The 16,664-nt window shown below is 33.4% G+C and overlaps 1 protein-coding gene across 1 annotated transcript; it reads left to right on the top strand.

Moving 5' to 3' along the window:
- The first annotated feature begins 1,336 nt into the window (after window positions 1-1,336).
- Window positions 1,337-13,926, top strand: LOC113751438 (succinate--CoA ligase [ADP-forming] subunit alpha-2, mitochondrial-like). The gene is made up of 7 exons (XM_027295450.1): window positions 1,337-1,708; window positions 1,920-2,129; window positions 5,128-5,298; window positions 6,076-6,199; window positions 7,448-7,509; window positions 10,581-10,662; window positions 13,440-13,926. The coding sequence occupies exons 1-7, from the start codon at window positions 1,493-1,495 to the stop codon at window positions 13,574-13,576; spliced, it is 1,002 nt and encodes a 333-aa protein (XP_027151251.1). The 5' UTR covers window positions 1,337-1,492; the 3' UTR covers window positions 13,577-13,926.
- The last annotated feature ends 2,738 nt before the right edge of the window (window positions 13,927-16,664 follow it).

Genomic DNA, 16,664 nt, shown 5'->3' on the forward strand with positions numbered 1-16,664 from the left:
TAACATGTATCTAATGTATATAAATTTAATTAATTTTCTCCAAAATGTATATATTAGCAAAAATATTAAATATGAAAAAAATATGCAAATCGCTAAAAATCATACGTGCATCTAATATATGCAAATGAATACAAATTCTATGTGAATCCAGTCAATATATATAAATTGATTATGCTATTTCGTATGAATACAAATGAATGAAAATCATATGTACTTGACATGTATCTAATATATGTAAACTTAAAAATAAATCAATCCAATATTTATTGATTCAAAAAAACAATTATTCAATCAATAAATACAAATATATGATTCTAAATTTATAATTTCAAATTGTTAAAAATCCTTAATTTGTATATATTATATTTATGAATTTATATTCTTCACTATATTTCTTTTCTTTTAATTTTTCTAATACTAAACTCTTCCACTATCTAACACACGATCTTGAATCTTTGGTGAGTTTCATACAAATTACATTCCAATCGATATAATTCATACACTACATTGCTACTCTCATTTCATAATACAACTACGTTTTTTTCCCTATTTTATATCTCAGGTACTCATTGGTGATATACCCTCGCATATACAAACAGACAATATAGGAGTCATCAATTGCTATCATGCTAAAACTTGATGGATCTTTCAGCTAGAAGGAATAGAAATAACAGAAAGTTGGCAAATATTCACACAAAAACACTTCTTACATGAAGGAAGTTTCATTCTGTTCACTCTGCTCAATGAAAACAATTATCATCTGCAGCTCTTCAGCAGAGACTTTATCCAACAATCATAATTAAACGTGTCCACTACAGCTTCTTGCACATAGCAATTATCTGTTCCCTAAATTTTCTTTATTCTACTTCCACTTATATTTAACAATATAAAAATAAACATATCGAAATTATTTCAAATTATTAATTTATCTCAACTCTTAAAAAATGATTTACAGTCCATTAATTTAAATAATATTTACATCCTGTTACTCTTAAAAAATTAAATACAAATCACAACAATATTACTATATCTATTTATAAATATATTAATCCAGTATATTGTTCCTCTATTTATTATTCCAACCCTACTATCATATAAAACACTCTAAATATTAATTATTAAATAAATTTTACATTACTCTTAAACAATCAATAATGGGCACCCATGAGGCACCTCCGAAACTCGCGGGCACAATTCCTAGTATAACCCAAAAGGCCCAAGGAGTGGAGTGACCATTTCTGCCCAAAAAAAAAAATTCATCCGATCGTGCTTGTTTAGGTGGTTTAGTGACCATTTTCGTCCATTTATTCTTTTCTTTTTAAATAAACAGGAATATACCATTGGCACTGACCAGGAGCGATACAATTTTTTTTTCCGGGTGGGAAAACATAACTCTACAAGTTGGTGCAGTAGAAGAAAATTCCGCTGGAAAAAAAAAGGCACCCACACACAAAAACGCACCCAACTGTGTGTTTGAGAATTGAACAGAGAGATGGCTCGTCAAACAACGAAATCACTGATCGGAAACTTGGCAGCGAAGCTGCTGCAAAACCCTAATGGGAAATCCCAGCAATTGCGCCACTTCGGATCGCCGCCGCCACCGGCGGCCGTCTTTGTTGACAAGAACACTCGCGTCATCTGCCAGGGAATCACCGGCAAAAACGGGACCTTCCACACCGAACAAGCCATTGAGTACGGCACCAAAATGGTAAGAAAAGGAAACAGACAATGAGAAATATTCATTCGTGAATTTAGATTGCGTAATTAATTATCGATCCATGGAAAAGATTCTGCCAAGTAATTTTGCATTTCTCTGTCTTGTGTACCTTGCACTTCATGGGTTGTAAGTTTTTTCTCAAATTCTACATTTTCTTTTGGAGTTGATTTTTTCCCACATGTTTTGTTGGTATATTTGTTAGGTTGGTGGGGTTACTCCAAAGAAGGGTGGAACAGAACACTTGGGACTTCCAGTTTTTAACTCTGTTGCAGAAGCTAAGGCTGAAACAAAGGCTAATGCGTCGGTCATTTACGTACCTCCACCTTTTGCTGCTGCAGCTATTATGGAGGCAATGGAGGCTGAATTAGATTTGGTTGTGTGCATCACAGAAGGAATTCCTCAGCATGATATGGTAATTTTCAGCTTGTTTTTACTCCCCCCCCTCTCATTTTTGAAGTAATCAAAGAATGAGACGAAAAATGGATGTTTGATTTTGTGGGTGACCTTATTGAGAATTTTTCTATTACTATATCAAAATAGTTGGAATTGGTTTGAAGAGCGTGCCTTTTGCTTTGTAATAGCTGAGATCTGTTGCAAAACCGTTGTTGGATCTACCATTTTCCTTAAAAAGACCTGAAAAATTTGTTATCTCAAGATTCAATTTAGTATTCGCAGGAGAATAACCTTCTTGGGCATCTAACCTTCTCACATTGTTCTTCTTCTTCTTTTAAAAGATACTTTGACCCAAAAGAAGAATTATGCTATGTATGTGATGAATGATATATGCAAAGAAATTTGGTGTCCCTGACCAAAGTTAAAGGTCTATTTTGTTAGGCATGTAAAGTTTCCACTGAGACTCCTTTAAGTGGCAGCAGTACATTTGATTCTCTGTTGAACGCTGTAAAGCCAGTCTCTCTAATAAAAAAGACGTAAATTTTCGAAAGGAAAAACCATAGAGTTTCTAATAAAAAAGAAGTAAATTTTCAAAAGGAAAAATCTTACCTAGAAATTTTCTTAAAGAAAAACAAGAGGGAGGGATATGTTGGAAAGTTATATCTTGCATATTAGTGTTTACACCTCTTCTAGTCTTATAACAAATTTCACTTTCAAGGAGAATTTGTCAAAAGATCCTATTGCTAGATGACAAGATTGGCTAAGTTGAACTATGGAAAATTTTGAGAATTTCTTAACTAAGTTACACGTTTGGCTGATTGTTACTGCATTCTGTTGTTTTGTAGGAAAACTGATCACATAAGACTTATTATTCTGTTACAATTATCATGATGTTACCTCCTTTTTTTTACATGGATAGAGGAAAATTTATTAGTCAGAGCAGCTTCTGGACTGTAGCCTGGGTTTAATTAATTAAGATGTACCCGGCAGACTCAGTGGTCAGGATCTTCAGGATAATTTGAGTGCTGTACTTTAATATTAATGGTGCGGTTCTGCATGATTTGGAGATATTCCCAGTGTAACTAAAAGGTCTTTCATACTGTGCCCAATTCCAGAATTAGTTCTACACGTATGACTAGGTGCAGTTCTGCATGATTTAGAGATATTCCTAATAACTAAAAGGTCTTTCATACTGTGCCCAATTCCAGAATTAGTTCTACACGTATGACTAGCAACATTGCAATATTTCGGGATCAAAGATATGTTATTGAGCTATAGAAAGATCAATTCTCTTTATTTCAGATTGGCATACCGTGATGCTCACGTCAATCAGTCTAATATCTTGGCCTGCTTTAGGAGACATAGTTCCTTATGTTGATACAAGCTGAAGGCAGTAATATGGACTTGCACAAGGTTGCAAGTTTTCAGGGTGGAGATCTTAAATGACATGGTTTTAAAATTTGTATAACCTATCTGTGTTAGGGCTACCAAATCTGAAATCATTGCTCTAGCTACTTATGATTGATACAAATTCTAATTCCATGGAGATGTCAAGGTACTGAACAAGCTGCTATAGCATATCTTTAGCTTCTTCTGAGCAAGATTTTCTGGTCTTTTTGATCCTAGAATGTCTTCAATTGCTGGGTTTGCCATTGTGGTAGAGATCTTCGTTAGATCATAATCAAAGAATATTGATTAGCTTTTTTAACTTATTTTGGATGTGGTACATGGTGTTAGAGTGTGTTCTGTCTTCTTGCTGTCAAAATTGTCTATCATGAAGGTTTGGATGATCTTGAATGTTTAAAAAAAATGCTGGAAACCTAGCCTTAGATGTCTGAGGATCAAGTGAGTAATTTCAGTGGTATATTTCTTTAGTAAGAAAGTCTAGTTTGTTTTAAGTATGGTTCAATTACCTATGCACTGGCAATAATTTACAAATGAAGTCCAGATATTATATTTTGCTTATGAGTTTTAATTTAAGTATCCTTACCATTGGTTTGTTCTATAGGTTGATATATATTTATGTAAATAGATGTAGGAGTATTGTTTTCATGTCGAGAAAACATCAAGTTTGGAGCTGCGCATTGTTTGGGGTTTTGTTTAAAGACTTGGGATTGTGCTCATTTCATCATTGCGAAATAGGCTGGATTAAGTTAGTGATATTCAATCTTAACGTGTTATGCATGTTGTGTCTTCCTTTTGGTAGACTAGTTCCACCATTCTATTTGTTGCTCTACCTGAGGAACATATGATCTCACCAAGTTTTTTTAGCCATTATGTATTGAAACTGCTGATTACAAAATATAGTCTAGCATCTATACTTGTCTTTTTGGTGATTTTATTCTTCTGTATGGATTCTCTTTTTGAGAAAATAATGGTCAAGTTTTGTGGAAGTTATGTCAGTTGTTCCTGCTATCGGTCTATATTATAAGACTTAATTGAATTACAACACTTGATAATCAAACAGAGCTTACATTATGTTTCTGAAATCAATAGATCCTTGATTATGCTTTAGAAAAAGCACTTTGTTTTGGAAAATAAGATCTGTAGTTTCATAAGTAGTTTATAGAAAAATTTTATAATTCCAGAATAGTGAGATTGAAATTGCCGTAAAAGTTCCAACTTCTCGTTGGAGGTGACTTTTTGTTGTGGTATGATTACTGAATATGGAATTTGCTTCTATCAACAGACAAAAAAAATGTTGAAACAGTTAAGTCAGCATTTTGGGGTGATCAATGCACACTTTAAAATGTTGCTTTTAGATGCTCAAATGCGCATGTCCGCGTATATGTCTGTGATTCATACAGACTTGCAATATGTACATGTTGTTGTCCTTACTTTTTCCTTTTTTTTGGAGGGAAGGTTGCATATATTTAGTTGAGAAATCAATGTGACAAAAGAAGTGTTTCTGCTGTATATTTGGCATTTTTTTTTGTATGTTGTTTCTTTGTTCAATGCCTGTTCTTTCAACTTTGGTTGCCTTTATTTAAGTGCGGACTTCCTATTTTGAGCTGCAGGTAAAGGTGAAGGCTGCTCTTAAGAAGCAGTCAAAAACACGGCTGATTGGACCAAATTGTCCTGGTATTATTAAGCCGGGAGAATGCAAAATAGGTATTATGCCAGGATACATCCACAAACCAGGGCGTGTTGGAATCGTTTCTAGATCCGGTACACTAACTTATGAAGCGGTGAGCTTTCTTTTCTGGACATAAATTCTCTGTTAATTTAATATCATATCTACCAGGTTTGTAGGATGAATGTGTGGCTTCTTGTTAACCCTGAAAATGGATGCGATGCTGGAAGGAAAAAGACAAGTGGATTTTATCTTTGTTTTGAATCTTTAGTTGTCTGTGTCCCTAGAATATCTGCTGAGTGCTGAGTTTTGAACCCCTTGTATCAGTTTTTTGTGGTCTCTTGAGTATTTTGTGATAGATATCTTGTTAATTTCAAAATCAGAAGATGTGATCCAATCAGAGTCCGAAAACAGAGATGTCTAGTGCACCATATATGCTAATATAGGATTTTCTACATTCAATTGATTGTGTTTTCCTGGTTATTTTTGTGCACAAATCTGCTGCCAAAGCTATCTATTTGTTAATGAAGTTTATTCTCAGAAACTTCATTTTTTGAAACTCTATCTCTCAGATCTAATTGTTAGGGAGTTCGCAACTGATTTTTTGATTCGGTGATAATGTTTGGTACCTGATGTTGTGGTAGTGCTTTTCACGTGTAACTCCTTGTAACCTACCTTAAGTATGCTTTAGATGTGATTGTTGGAGCGTGAGTTCCTCTTTACGTGAGTTTAGATCATATCCTAGGAGCATATGTATAAATTCATTTTGATTTTGGAGTCTGAGTTTCTCTTTACCTGAGGTTAGATCATATCCTTGGAGCATTTGCATAAATTCATTATAGTAACACCGTTGTAAAATTTTTGAATGACCTTGTTTTTCTGTAAATTTTAGGTCTTCCAAACAACCGCTGTTGGTCTTGGGCAGTCTACTTGTGTTGGTATTGGTGGAGATCCTTTTAATGGCACCAATTTTGTCGATTGCTTAGAGAAGTTTGTTGCTGATCCACAGACTGAAGGTATTTTCTTTTAAGCAAGATTGATGTCAATTGACTGTTCAACACTTAAATTCACTACTGGCACAGAATTTGCAGTTACATATGAAAAACTTGTTTATGCTTCTATTTATTGTTATTTGACCCCATGTAGAGGAAATGTAAGTTGAGGTTCTCTGATACTGTGATATATTGGTGCAATCTCTGTCAATTTGATGCAATTACAAAAAAATTTCACTTAAAAAAGTAAAGTTTCTAAAAATAGTTGCTTTATAGGATTCAGTCTTTGAGAACTACATCTTATGCAAGACACAAGACAGCAGATTCGGTATATGACTGGACTGGTAGTTTCTTTATTTGGTGTCTGCTGTATGCGTTTTTTCAAAATGTTCTCTTTGAGTATTGTTTATTGTTCAAACTTCTATTAATTAGAACTGAAATGGGAATATTCTGAATCTGGAAAACTTGTTAAATAATTGTGGTTGCTGACTGGCTGAGGATCTGATATATATTTCAACAGTAAAACACATGAAAACTTATTTCATCTTAGTACAATTTATCATCCATTCATGTATACCAATGTAGAGGAATTGTCATTAACTTGCCACTCTTGATGCGGTGCAAATTGCAATTAACAAATGGTTTGGACCCTTCATTATCCTCTCAATGTAGTGAATATGCACACTATGTTTTCCCATTTCTCTTATCGAAAGATTGAACTAGAATTTTGTTAATATTTGGACTTATAAAGTGAGCCAGTTGTTGTTGGCCTGAGCTGAAACTGCTCTGCTTCTATTTCACTCTGGTTGCTTCACACAAAATCCACTGTTTACTAAAAGCTCACGAGATTTAGTTCAGGAACACAGTCAAAGGAATTGGAGAGCACGTAAATAGATTCTTGTGTTAAGAAATGAAGCCACTGCTGTCATATTGCAATTTTTTTTCCTCAGCCCTGTAAGTAAATACTGTTTCTGCCAAAAATGAAAAGGAGTTGAAGCCACTTGGTGCTTTTGTCCTTTCTTTTGGTATTCTGTGGTTTATGTTCTGATGGCACACCTTCCGTGTCTTATTTTTCTTTGGCATTAATATTTTACTTTCTAGCACTTAAAATGACTGAGGCCTATGCTTGAGTTTTTGGTTTATGTTTTTAAGATTGGTCATCTTTTCTTCCCTTTTTTTTTGTTTTAAAAAGATAAGTGGGTAACTTATATAGATTATGGAAAAGCAAATGGATATGCTAAGATCTACTAATGTATATATTTTATGGTCCAGGTATTGTTCTCATAGGAGAAATTGGTGGTACAGCAGAAGAGGATGCTGCAGCGTTCATAAAGGTGAGACTTAATCTATGGGGACAAAGGCTTTCATATATTGACTGCTTTTTCATTTTTTGATTCCCTGAAAATCTTTTGAATGCTTGATTTTAATCATGAGCTTAAGACTTCTATGGTTCATTTGAGAAACCATGTGTTGATTAGCAATAACTGAGTTATCTGTACGAAGAAGATGAATGTAAATTTAACATGTCTTTCTTGCTTGTCTTCAGTTTGGGTTTTACAACTGAACGCATCCTTTCTTAACTGGCCAGTGTAGTGTCAAATTTATTTTCATTTCCTTTCTGATATAGGATTCTGTGATTTTACTTCTGGGCGTCATTGATGAGCCAAGGATTCTGACCAGAAAAGTGTTTTCATTTCTTTCCAATAAATTGTGGTGTTTGTTCTGTAAGATGACTTTTTGGCAAGTAATAAAGTCCCTAAAAACTGGGATGTTAACATCAAATACCAGGAATTTTATTCCCAACTTTAGGTCGTAGTCTTTTTTCTCACTTAATAAAAGGACTCAAATGACCGAAGCTCATAGTTGGACATGCGGTTCATGAGTTCCTCTATCTATTATTTTGACTGCGACATTGCTGAAACTGAGTTCTTATATATAACTTCCATGGTGTTGTACTAAGGAGAACATGTCGGCTTTCAGCCTAAGTAGTCATGAAGAAAAGAAGGGGGGCAAACAAGCTGAGTTGAGCCTGAATATCAACAAATTTGAGCTTGAGCTCAACTTAATGTGTCCCTACCTGAATTTGACCTTGAATTTGCTGAGCTCTAAAAGAAAAGGCCTGAGCTCTGAGCTTAATCTGGCTTCCAAAATGTTTTTCCTCCAAAAACAATTTCAAACAAAAATTGTCCAAATCAAGCCCCATGTGAACTGAAAAGAAACCAATGACCAAATTTTTACATTGATTTTCAATACCAGAGAACAAAATAATCAGTAATGGGGTTGAAAAGCTAAAATTTCAGATGTGGTATTGCTCAACATTCGTATCTAGTTTTTGAACAAGTTCTGCTTATGAAATCAGTGTAGTGCAAACGGAGCCCAACAAAATGTAGAAAACAGAAAAAAGAGGGAGAAGAGAGGAGAGAAGTTGATGAGATGGGAAGAAGATGAATAGATAGAAGGGAAGATGAAGTTGATTCCTGAGAAGAATATGATGGAGGGGATTATTTCACCAAAATCCAAAAAAAAATTTAAAAAAAAGATGATAATAAGCAGATTCAAGAAAAGAGGATGACTAAGGATATCGAGGAAAAGGTGATGAAGATAACTTTGTATGGTGTTTGCCTCTTGGGTTTTGCACTGTGTGTTGGCTCTTTGATCTTCATATTCTGCATCATAAGTGTAGAAATCGTGGTTAAGTTTTTAAACAACATAATTTGTTATTCAACTTCTGCATGCCAATGATGCTCCATTTCTTGGATCCCTTTTTGGTTCTTCTCAATTTCAACTTTTTCTAGTACAGTAAATTTCTTTATATGAATAGAATATTACATTTTTTAGTGTGGATTTTTTGAGGTTTATTCCATAATTGTGTTTTTGGTTTGTTTAGTGGTTCATTTTAACCCTAGTTAAGAGCAGTTTTGACTATCCACATTACTTTAGGTACTCATGTACGTCCACTTTTCTGAAATATCCAAACAAGAAAATGTTTTCTACCGATATCTAAATTCTGAGAAAATTAAATTACTAGAAATCGTATTACTGGATCACCTTACTTTACTGGCAACTAAACCAGGTGCTAGTGCTTATCAGGTCAGGGGTTGTTTCCTGGGGTAAAAGTTGAAGTCAATACCACTTATTCTACATATGTCATATGTCATATGTCATATCATTTTATGACTGCCGTCTGGGCATCCTGACTTAGCTATCAATCAAGTCTTTAGGAAGCCAAAGTAGGTGTTCAAGGCTTATATGATTTTTGTAATCTACCCTTTATTTTCATGTTACCCTTTTAAAAACCTAAATTTGTGTTGAATATCAGTAATTGCCAAAGGTCCTTGTTCTGATATAGCAGCTCTAACTTCAAGGAATCCTGAAATCACTAAAACTTGTCTCAGGAAAAAATATGTAGTACTGGCCGATATATGTATCATACACTATCATGGAGCTTGGAATGGAAATTTAGTTCACCCCGGAATGCTGCTATAACCACATTGGGAAACAATGGTGCAATAAGCAATACAAGACCTAAAAACAAAGGAAATTGAAAAACTAACTCAAAGTTTAGAAAAGACCAAGCAAAATAAAATTTCTATGTGCAAAAGAAAATATATTCGGCTAAACAGAACAGAAGTATTAGAGGGAGAAAGTCTGTGATTAGATTGGTTGATTTGGATGTTGGATTTGAGGAAGGAATGCAGTACATAGATTTTATATGTATTTTTATTTTTTAGGTTGCAAAACTGAGTATAACCTCCATTTTATTTTTACTTTTTTGGTTGCAAAACACAGATTTTAAACTCCATGAGTTGTAAATTAATTTACTCTGGAACAAATGGATTTCAACAAGGGCTTGAAGTTAATTGTTACTTGAACTTTGTGGCTGGTCCATCAAAAACATCCATCAAAAACAATTTAGAGCTGACAGTGGTGTACATGCCCGTGCCCTGAAATTGTAATGCCTTTGCTTGTTCCTAGTTTTGAGTTTTCTTTGCTTGCCTGTTTATCAGTAACAAACTTGAGGACATTGTTTGGGCTTTTTTGTAATGTGAATTCCAAAGCTAATAGAAAAAACCAGTTAAATATTATCAGCCTGTATTACTAAGATTAAATATTCAGACAAGGACTGTAACTAGAAATAGTGAGTATTAATGGTATGGTGGACAGGGAAAATCTGAAATGTCTGGCATTGGAGAATTGAAAGTATGATGGCTGTTGGGTTGATAGTTTCGTCTTCTCATGGTCTCAAAAAATTGTGCATACCCTTTCCAATGTGGTATGAATAATAGAAAATGTAAATCTAATTCCTCTGAAGCGTATTAAATTCTTAATTTTCATAAAACTTGAATTATTTTAATGTGTTTGACTTAAAAAGGTTTTAAATGTGATCTATTTTTAATTTTAACAGGAAAGTGGGACTCAGAAGCCTGTTGTTGCTTTTATTGCTGGACTCACTGCTCCACCTGGTCGACGAATGGGTCATGCTGGAGGTATTGTCTTGGTTTTACTTTCATTCAATGTTATGGTTTATCCTTGTATTTGGCACCATCGTTGTGTCCTGGCAAAACTGATTGTTCAGTACTCAAAAGAGTAGGTCTGCTTTAGTCTTTTGCATTATTCTTAAGTTCTCTAGCATTCTTCATTGCCAGGGAGGTGAAAACACAAGGAATGAGACTATTTATTTTGTGTTATATGCTTTGGTTGTGAATTTTCTCAATATTTGCTTATTTTTTGTTGATATATTGGATTTGTGAACTAACTGTACTTACATTACTCAATACCTCCATTTTGGGAGAGAAACTTTTGACCTCAGTAAAAGGTGGAGAACTAGAATGAGGGAATAAAATGAGTCTTTTTCTTTAGAGGAATCCCTGCATACAGTAGGGAGTACATTTACAGGTTACATTGAAACAAAATATTCAGCCAAGATTGCATGTAGCAATAATCTAACTACTTCCGGAGAAACATATAAAACAAGTCTATTGCTTAGAAATCCATGGAGGTTTCTCTAAGGCCTGAGATGCTCTGCTATACCCTATTGCTTTTTATTACCCAAAACATAGCAAGTGCAGCACATTCTGAAGCTTCCTGGGATAGCCCAAAGACATCAAAATGAACTTAGTACCATTCGTGATCCTGTCGATTGGATTTTCTCTCAAATTAAGCGGTAAACACAGAATGACGCAATGTAGTACTTGTGAAGCACGAAATTTTTGAATTTCTTACTTGTTTCAGGATAAAAGGAGCATACATAATGGTGGTTCTCTATTCTTTTAACTTTTTTTTGTTTCCTTTTAAAATCATTTAATTATGCAAATTTTTTCCACTGCTAATTTTGGAGTGTTGGATTTGCAAGTGAAGAGACATGATTTGAATTGCCTGCATAAATTAACATTCGCTCGTTATAACTACCTTATGGTTTTGTATGCAATCAAGCTCTGTTGTCTCGATATGCCTGCAACTTTTGTTTCCTGGTTTCTAGGCCTAAGTTCTACCAGTTGCAACAACAATTTAGATTTCCATTAATAATTATCTACTGGTAATTTATGATTTTCTGAAGATTTCTGTGCACTAAAGATCAAGATAATGAATTTTCAATTGTCTTCTTTTTCTTGTTGGTCCTAATGGCAATATTGATGATTTCTAGCAACATTATTAGGTGGTATACTATTTAGTGGCCCAGGTCAATGCTGTATATTTGTACATATACATCATGGAATGATCTTGTTACATTCTGCTGAGTTCCTTTATAAGATATTTACCCATAGAATCTTGTATCTTGATTTAATGGAAAACCTGTACTGTGATTAAGGTAGTTCTTTTTCTGGCTTATGGGTAGTTCTATTATGTACACTTTGGTTAGAATTGGTCTGTTGTTGAGGATGCCATTTTTGTGAAAGGAACAGCTTTGCTAGTTTCATTGGTGATATCCTTTGAGAGTTCTATGAGCTCATGGACAGATATTTTTAAATTCTAGAGAGTTGTGTTGCTCTGCTCTTGGAGATCCTATTCCACTTTGAATGTAAAATTTTAGTACCATTTTTGGGTTGAGAAGTAAACCATCTGTTTAATCCTTTTCTTATGCCCCTCTTTTCTATTCCTCTTTTCCATCTTCATTGATCTCTCTCCTGTCCACCAGTTGCATTAGGACATGGCTGAAAGCTTGGTGTTTTTGTTGCTAGAAGGAGAATAGGATCATTTCTTTGTTTATTTCCAACATAGAAGAGCTTAGGTATTTTATGAAATTTGTGGGGCTGATCCAATCTTGTGTTTTTCTTGTTTTGTTTTTCTGTCTTGTTAGCTGAAAAAAGAATACAAGAAACTAGTTTTTATTGATCATTTGTGCATGACTTAATGTGTGAGGGTATTTCCTCCAGTAGTAGCAATAATGTGTCACATAATTTACATAATTATTCAAATTTGAGAATTTAAAGTGGAGTGCATTTCTTAATATTGACTATCGAAGATGGTTATAGAAAACTGAATTTCCAAGTTTATGTCCTTGCTTTCTGTAGATGCATCTGCAGAAATTCTTTACATTGTAATCTGTAATTGAAAAAACTGAAGCCAACAGTGTCATCCTTATTTATACTGCCTTGACTTTTTGTTATTCAAATCTGCTTTAAAACAGAAAAGTTGCTTAGGTTAATTCTTTTGTTCTATGAAAACCTGTGTATGATCGGATCCTGGTATTGTAGTTTTACTAGTGCAGTCACAAGGAGTCCGGATTTCATTGACCCAAAGCCAAAGGAAGTCCAGTTATGAAGCCTCTGTATAAATATGAACTATGCTCTCTCTCTCTCTCTCTCTCCCCCCTTCATCTTCCAACCCCCCGCGCGCGGGGGTCCATCCCTCCTTCCTATGCAGCCTGCTTTTGAAGTGTTTGACTTCTAGATTTATGTCCAAATATGTTAACAGTGTAAAAGTATTTACTGCTGGTGAATTGTCGTAATAAAATGGCAAAAGATTGGTACTTTGATCCAAGCTCAAATTGTGAATGATGATTAGGTGGACCACCTGACATTCGACAGATTCTGGGGTGGGATAAATGTTGTAGTTTGATACTGAGATCTTTGTTGTATATATAGCTGTAAAAATTTTTTGCTTACTAACCAAGGTGATTATACGAGTAATTCACCTTGCATTAATTTTGAAATCTCTTAGAAGTGCAGCTATAATGCATGAATAAATGTGTTCTAAATCTATGGTATTTTCAGTGGTTTGTATTTGTACAATTGTCCTAGTTATCTTTCGTTTGGATGTGCAGCTATTGTATCTGGTGGGAAGGGTACAGCGCAGGACAAAATCAAGATCCTCAAGGAAGCTGGAGTTACTGTTGTAGAGTCTCCAGCCAAAATTGGAGCCGCGATATTTGATGTCTTCAAGCAAAGGGGTCTTGTGTAAGGGTTATTATGGTACTTTTCCGGTGGGAATACTTACTAAGATTGTCCAGTCGTCCTGAAATGCTTCCTAGCGCTGATGGTAACAAAGATGATCATTTTTGCAACTTCATTGAGTTTCCATGACATGTAGGAGAGCTCCAGAAATATCTCCATTCATCTGAGTGATTTATTGTTCATCTTGTGCGTAGTTGAAGTTTTGAGATTTCAATTGTTCAAGTCTAAAAATTTTCCTAGCCTTTGCTATTTTATCTTACAATAATGTCACACAACAACGAAACCGCTTGGTACATATCAGCCACCAATTGTGGATTATATGCAACGTATTGATCATGCAGTTGAATTATTCTTTTCTGCTGAAATGTGTGCTTTGTGTACTTGGTTCATGAGATTTGTGTAGAAATGAGACATCAGGGTTTTTTTTTTTTTTCGACACGACAGATTCTATAACTACATCAAGATTCTTAAAGAGATGTAAATTGCAATTCTTTAGGGGAAGGGTTGGATTGGGTGGTAGGGGAAAGAGATCGTAGGTAGGAGGTCTTGGCATAGTTTTTAAACTCGGCCTAGCCTAGCAGTTTATTGGGTAGTCTGATAATTTGGTCATTAGATTGGGCACGGTTTTTAGTTTGATTGGACAATGAATTGACTAGGTCAAATTCGAATAAATTTGTTTGACTTAGTGGTTCAATCGAAAACTTGTTTTTTAACAATTGTGGTCTGTGTTTGAAACGGAGTGTATATATGCTTGTAATGAGATTTGTACATTGGACTTTCATTTAAACGTATATAAAATTTTAGGATTAATCTTTTATGTATTGACAGTGTATACACTTTCATCATTGAATGTATGATACATAATCTGAATTTGAATTTGAAATTCAAATTTTATAAATGTGTTGTGCATCTAATCATGATAATGTATATTGTAAACACTGTTAGTGTATATAAAATTTATCTAAAATTTCATCACTTGTTTAGTTTTTATTTGATAACTAAATATATTTTTAATAAACTTGTTTACTTTTTTATTATATAATTAATCCTTTTAATTTTTAAATCAACAATATTTGAGTAGTTAAAAAATTACTTTGTTTTTAAACAAAAGAAAAAATAATGCTATATATTTTTTTAAAACAAATGATATAATTTTGTTTTATATTTGACTATATTATTTATTTATGTAAAAGTATGATAAAATGAAATTAAATCTTCTATTAATATCTATATATTCATTGTATATCTTTCTAAGTACAATAATTAGTATTTAAAAGCACTTTATCATATATTATATATTATAATTATTATTTTATATTTATAAATATTAAATTAATAACTCACAAGTTCAATCAGTGACTCACAAATTGAACTAGTGATCCATTGATTCAATCCTTTTGTCAGGTTTCTTGTTGGATTAGATTTAATAACTATGAGTCTTGGGTTCTACCCCTTCCATTTACTACTAAAAAATAAAAATAAGTTGCCATTCTCTAAAACAGTTAAAAGAAGAATCATTGATTCAAGGGTTAATAAAATTTTATCCCTTTAAAGAATATCTCATTTCTCAGTTTACCTCTTGACCTTTAATTTTGCTCATTTAACCCCCTTTAGAACAAAATTGCCCTTGCATTATTTGGATTTTTCATTTACCTTATTTTCCTTTCTTTTAGTTCTTTTTCTCTTTCTTCTTTATTTAATTCTTCCTCTTTTCCACAAAAATCTTCACCTTAATGATTGAAATTAAAAAAAGAGGAATTGCAGAGATATATCTTTTCCTTAAATGATTAAAAAAAATTTAAATCACTTTCCTAAAATACAATTTTTTAGCCTTTCAATTCTTTTAATTTTGGGTTTTCCTCTTTCCTTTCTAGTTTCTCATTTTATTCTCAAGAAAATATCATAAGATGAAATTGTTTTCCTTTCTTTTATTTCTTTTTCTCGTTCTTCTCTCTTTCATTCTTCCGAATAGAAATTCCATTTCAACGAAAATTTTTGTTTTGAGTTTGTAATTGCATATTTTTGGGTGAAGGTTTAAAAGGCATCAAAAATTAATTTTGATTTTTTGTATGATGCCACGTGTCACAAATTTTAATTGATGATTATTAATCTGGTTACAATTTCATCTTAAGATATTTTCTTGGGAATAAAATGAGAAACTAGAAAGGAAAGATGAAAACCCAAAATTAAAAGAATTGAAAGGCTAAAAAAATTGTATTTTAGGAAAGTGATTTGAATATTTTTTTAATCATTTAGGGAGAAGATAGATCTCTGCAATTTCTCTTTTTTAATTTCAATCATTAATGTGAAGATTTTTGCGGGAAAGAGGAAGAATTAAATAAAGAAGAAAAAGAAAAAGAAATAAACGAAACGAAAACAAGATAAATGAAAAGTCAAAATAATGTAAGAGCAATTTTGTCCTAAAGGGGGTTAAGTGAGCAAAATTAAAGGTTAGGGGGTAAACTGAGAAATGAGGTATTCTTTAAAGGGATAAAATGTGATCAACCCTTGATTCAATTCTTTTGTCAGGTTTCTTGTTGGATTAGATTTAATAACTATGTGTCTTGGGTTCTACCCCTTCCATTTACTACTAAAAAATAATAATAAGTTGCCATTCTCTAAAACAGTTAAAAGAAGAATTAAAGAATCAATTCGATTATTTCTCAAAACTACCTCTTCTACTTGGTGGGAAGTACTCAAATGGAGAAAGAAAATGGTGGACGAGTCCATCGATTTAGCTTTTAGCTAATCTGATAATGTTTACAAGATGTATTCCAATGCAGAATGACTTGACCCCTCTGCAGAGGAGGAAGTTGTTAAACCAGGTGGATGATTGCCAAACTTGTTGCAGAAAGTTGAGTCTTCTTTTGGTGTGGCTGTGTAAATACATACTCGTAAGTTGCAGCAACAGTGATGGGTGATTTATGAAGGTTTTGTAGCCCAATATGCTGTTTCAAGCTTGTTACAGAAGTCGTATCTGGAAATCCTTATACCAGATTGCTTCTAGGCATATTTAAAGCAAGATTTTATGTTTTAGTGTTTTGAATAGATTTTACCTTGGTTTATGGTGGACATTTTTATACTTACAAAAAATT

This window comes from Coffea eugenioides, chromosome 11 (assembly GCF_003713205.1).
Source record: "Coffea eugenioides isolate CCC68of chromosome 11, Ceug_1.0, whole genome shotgun sequence".
Lineage (NCBI taxonomy): Eukaryota > Viridiplantae > Streptophyta > Magnoliopsida > Gentianales > Rubiaceae > Coffea > Coffea eugenioides.

Bases quoted from the DNA above. Each gene is read 5' to 3' on its own strand.
- LOC113751438 (XM_027295450.1), top strand. From the start codon at position 1,493: ATGGCTCGTCAAACAACGAAATCACTGATCGGAAACTTGGCAGCGAAG. The intron at 2,130-5,127 runs GTAATTTTCAGC...TTTGAGCTGCAG, and splicing joins GAATTCCTCAGCATGATATG to GTAAAGGTGAAGGCTGCTCT. The intron at 7,510-10,580 runs GTGAGACTTAAT...TAATTTTAACAG, and splicing joins ATGCTGCAGCGTTCATAAAG to GAAAGTGGGACTCAGAAGCC.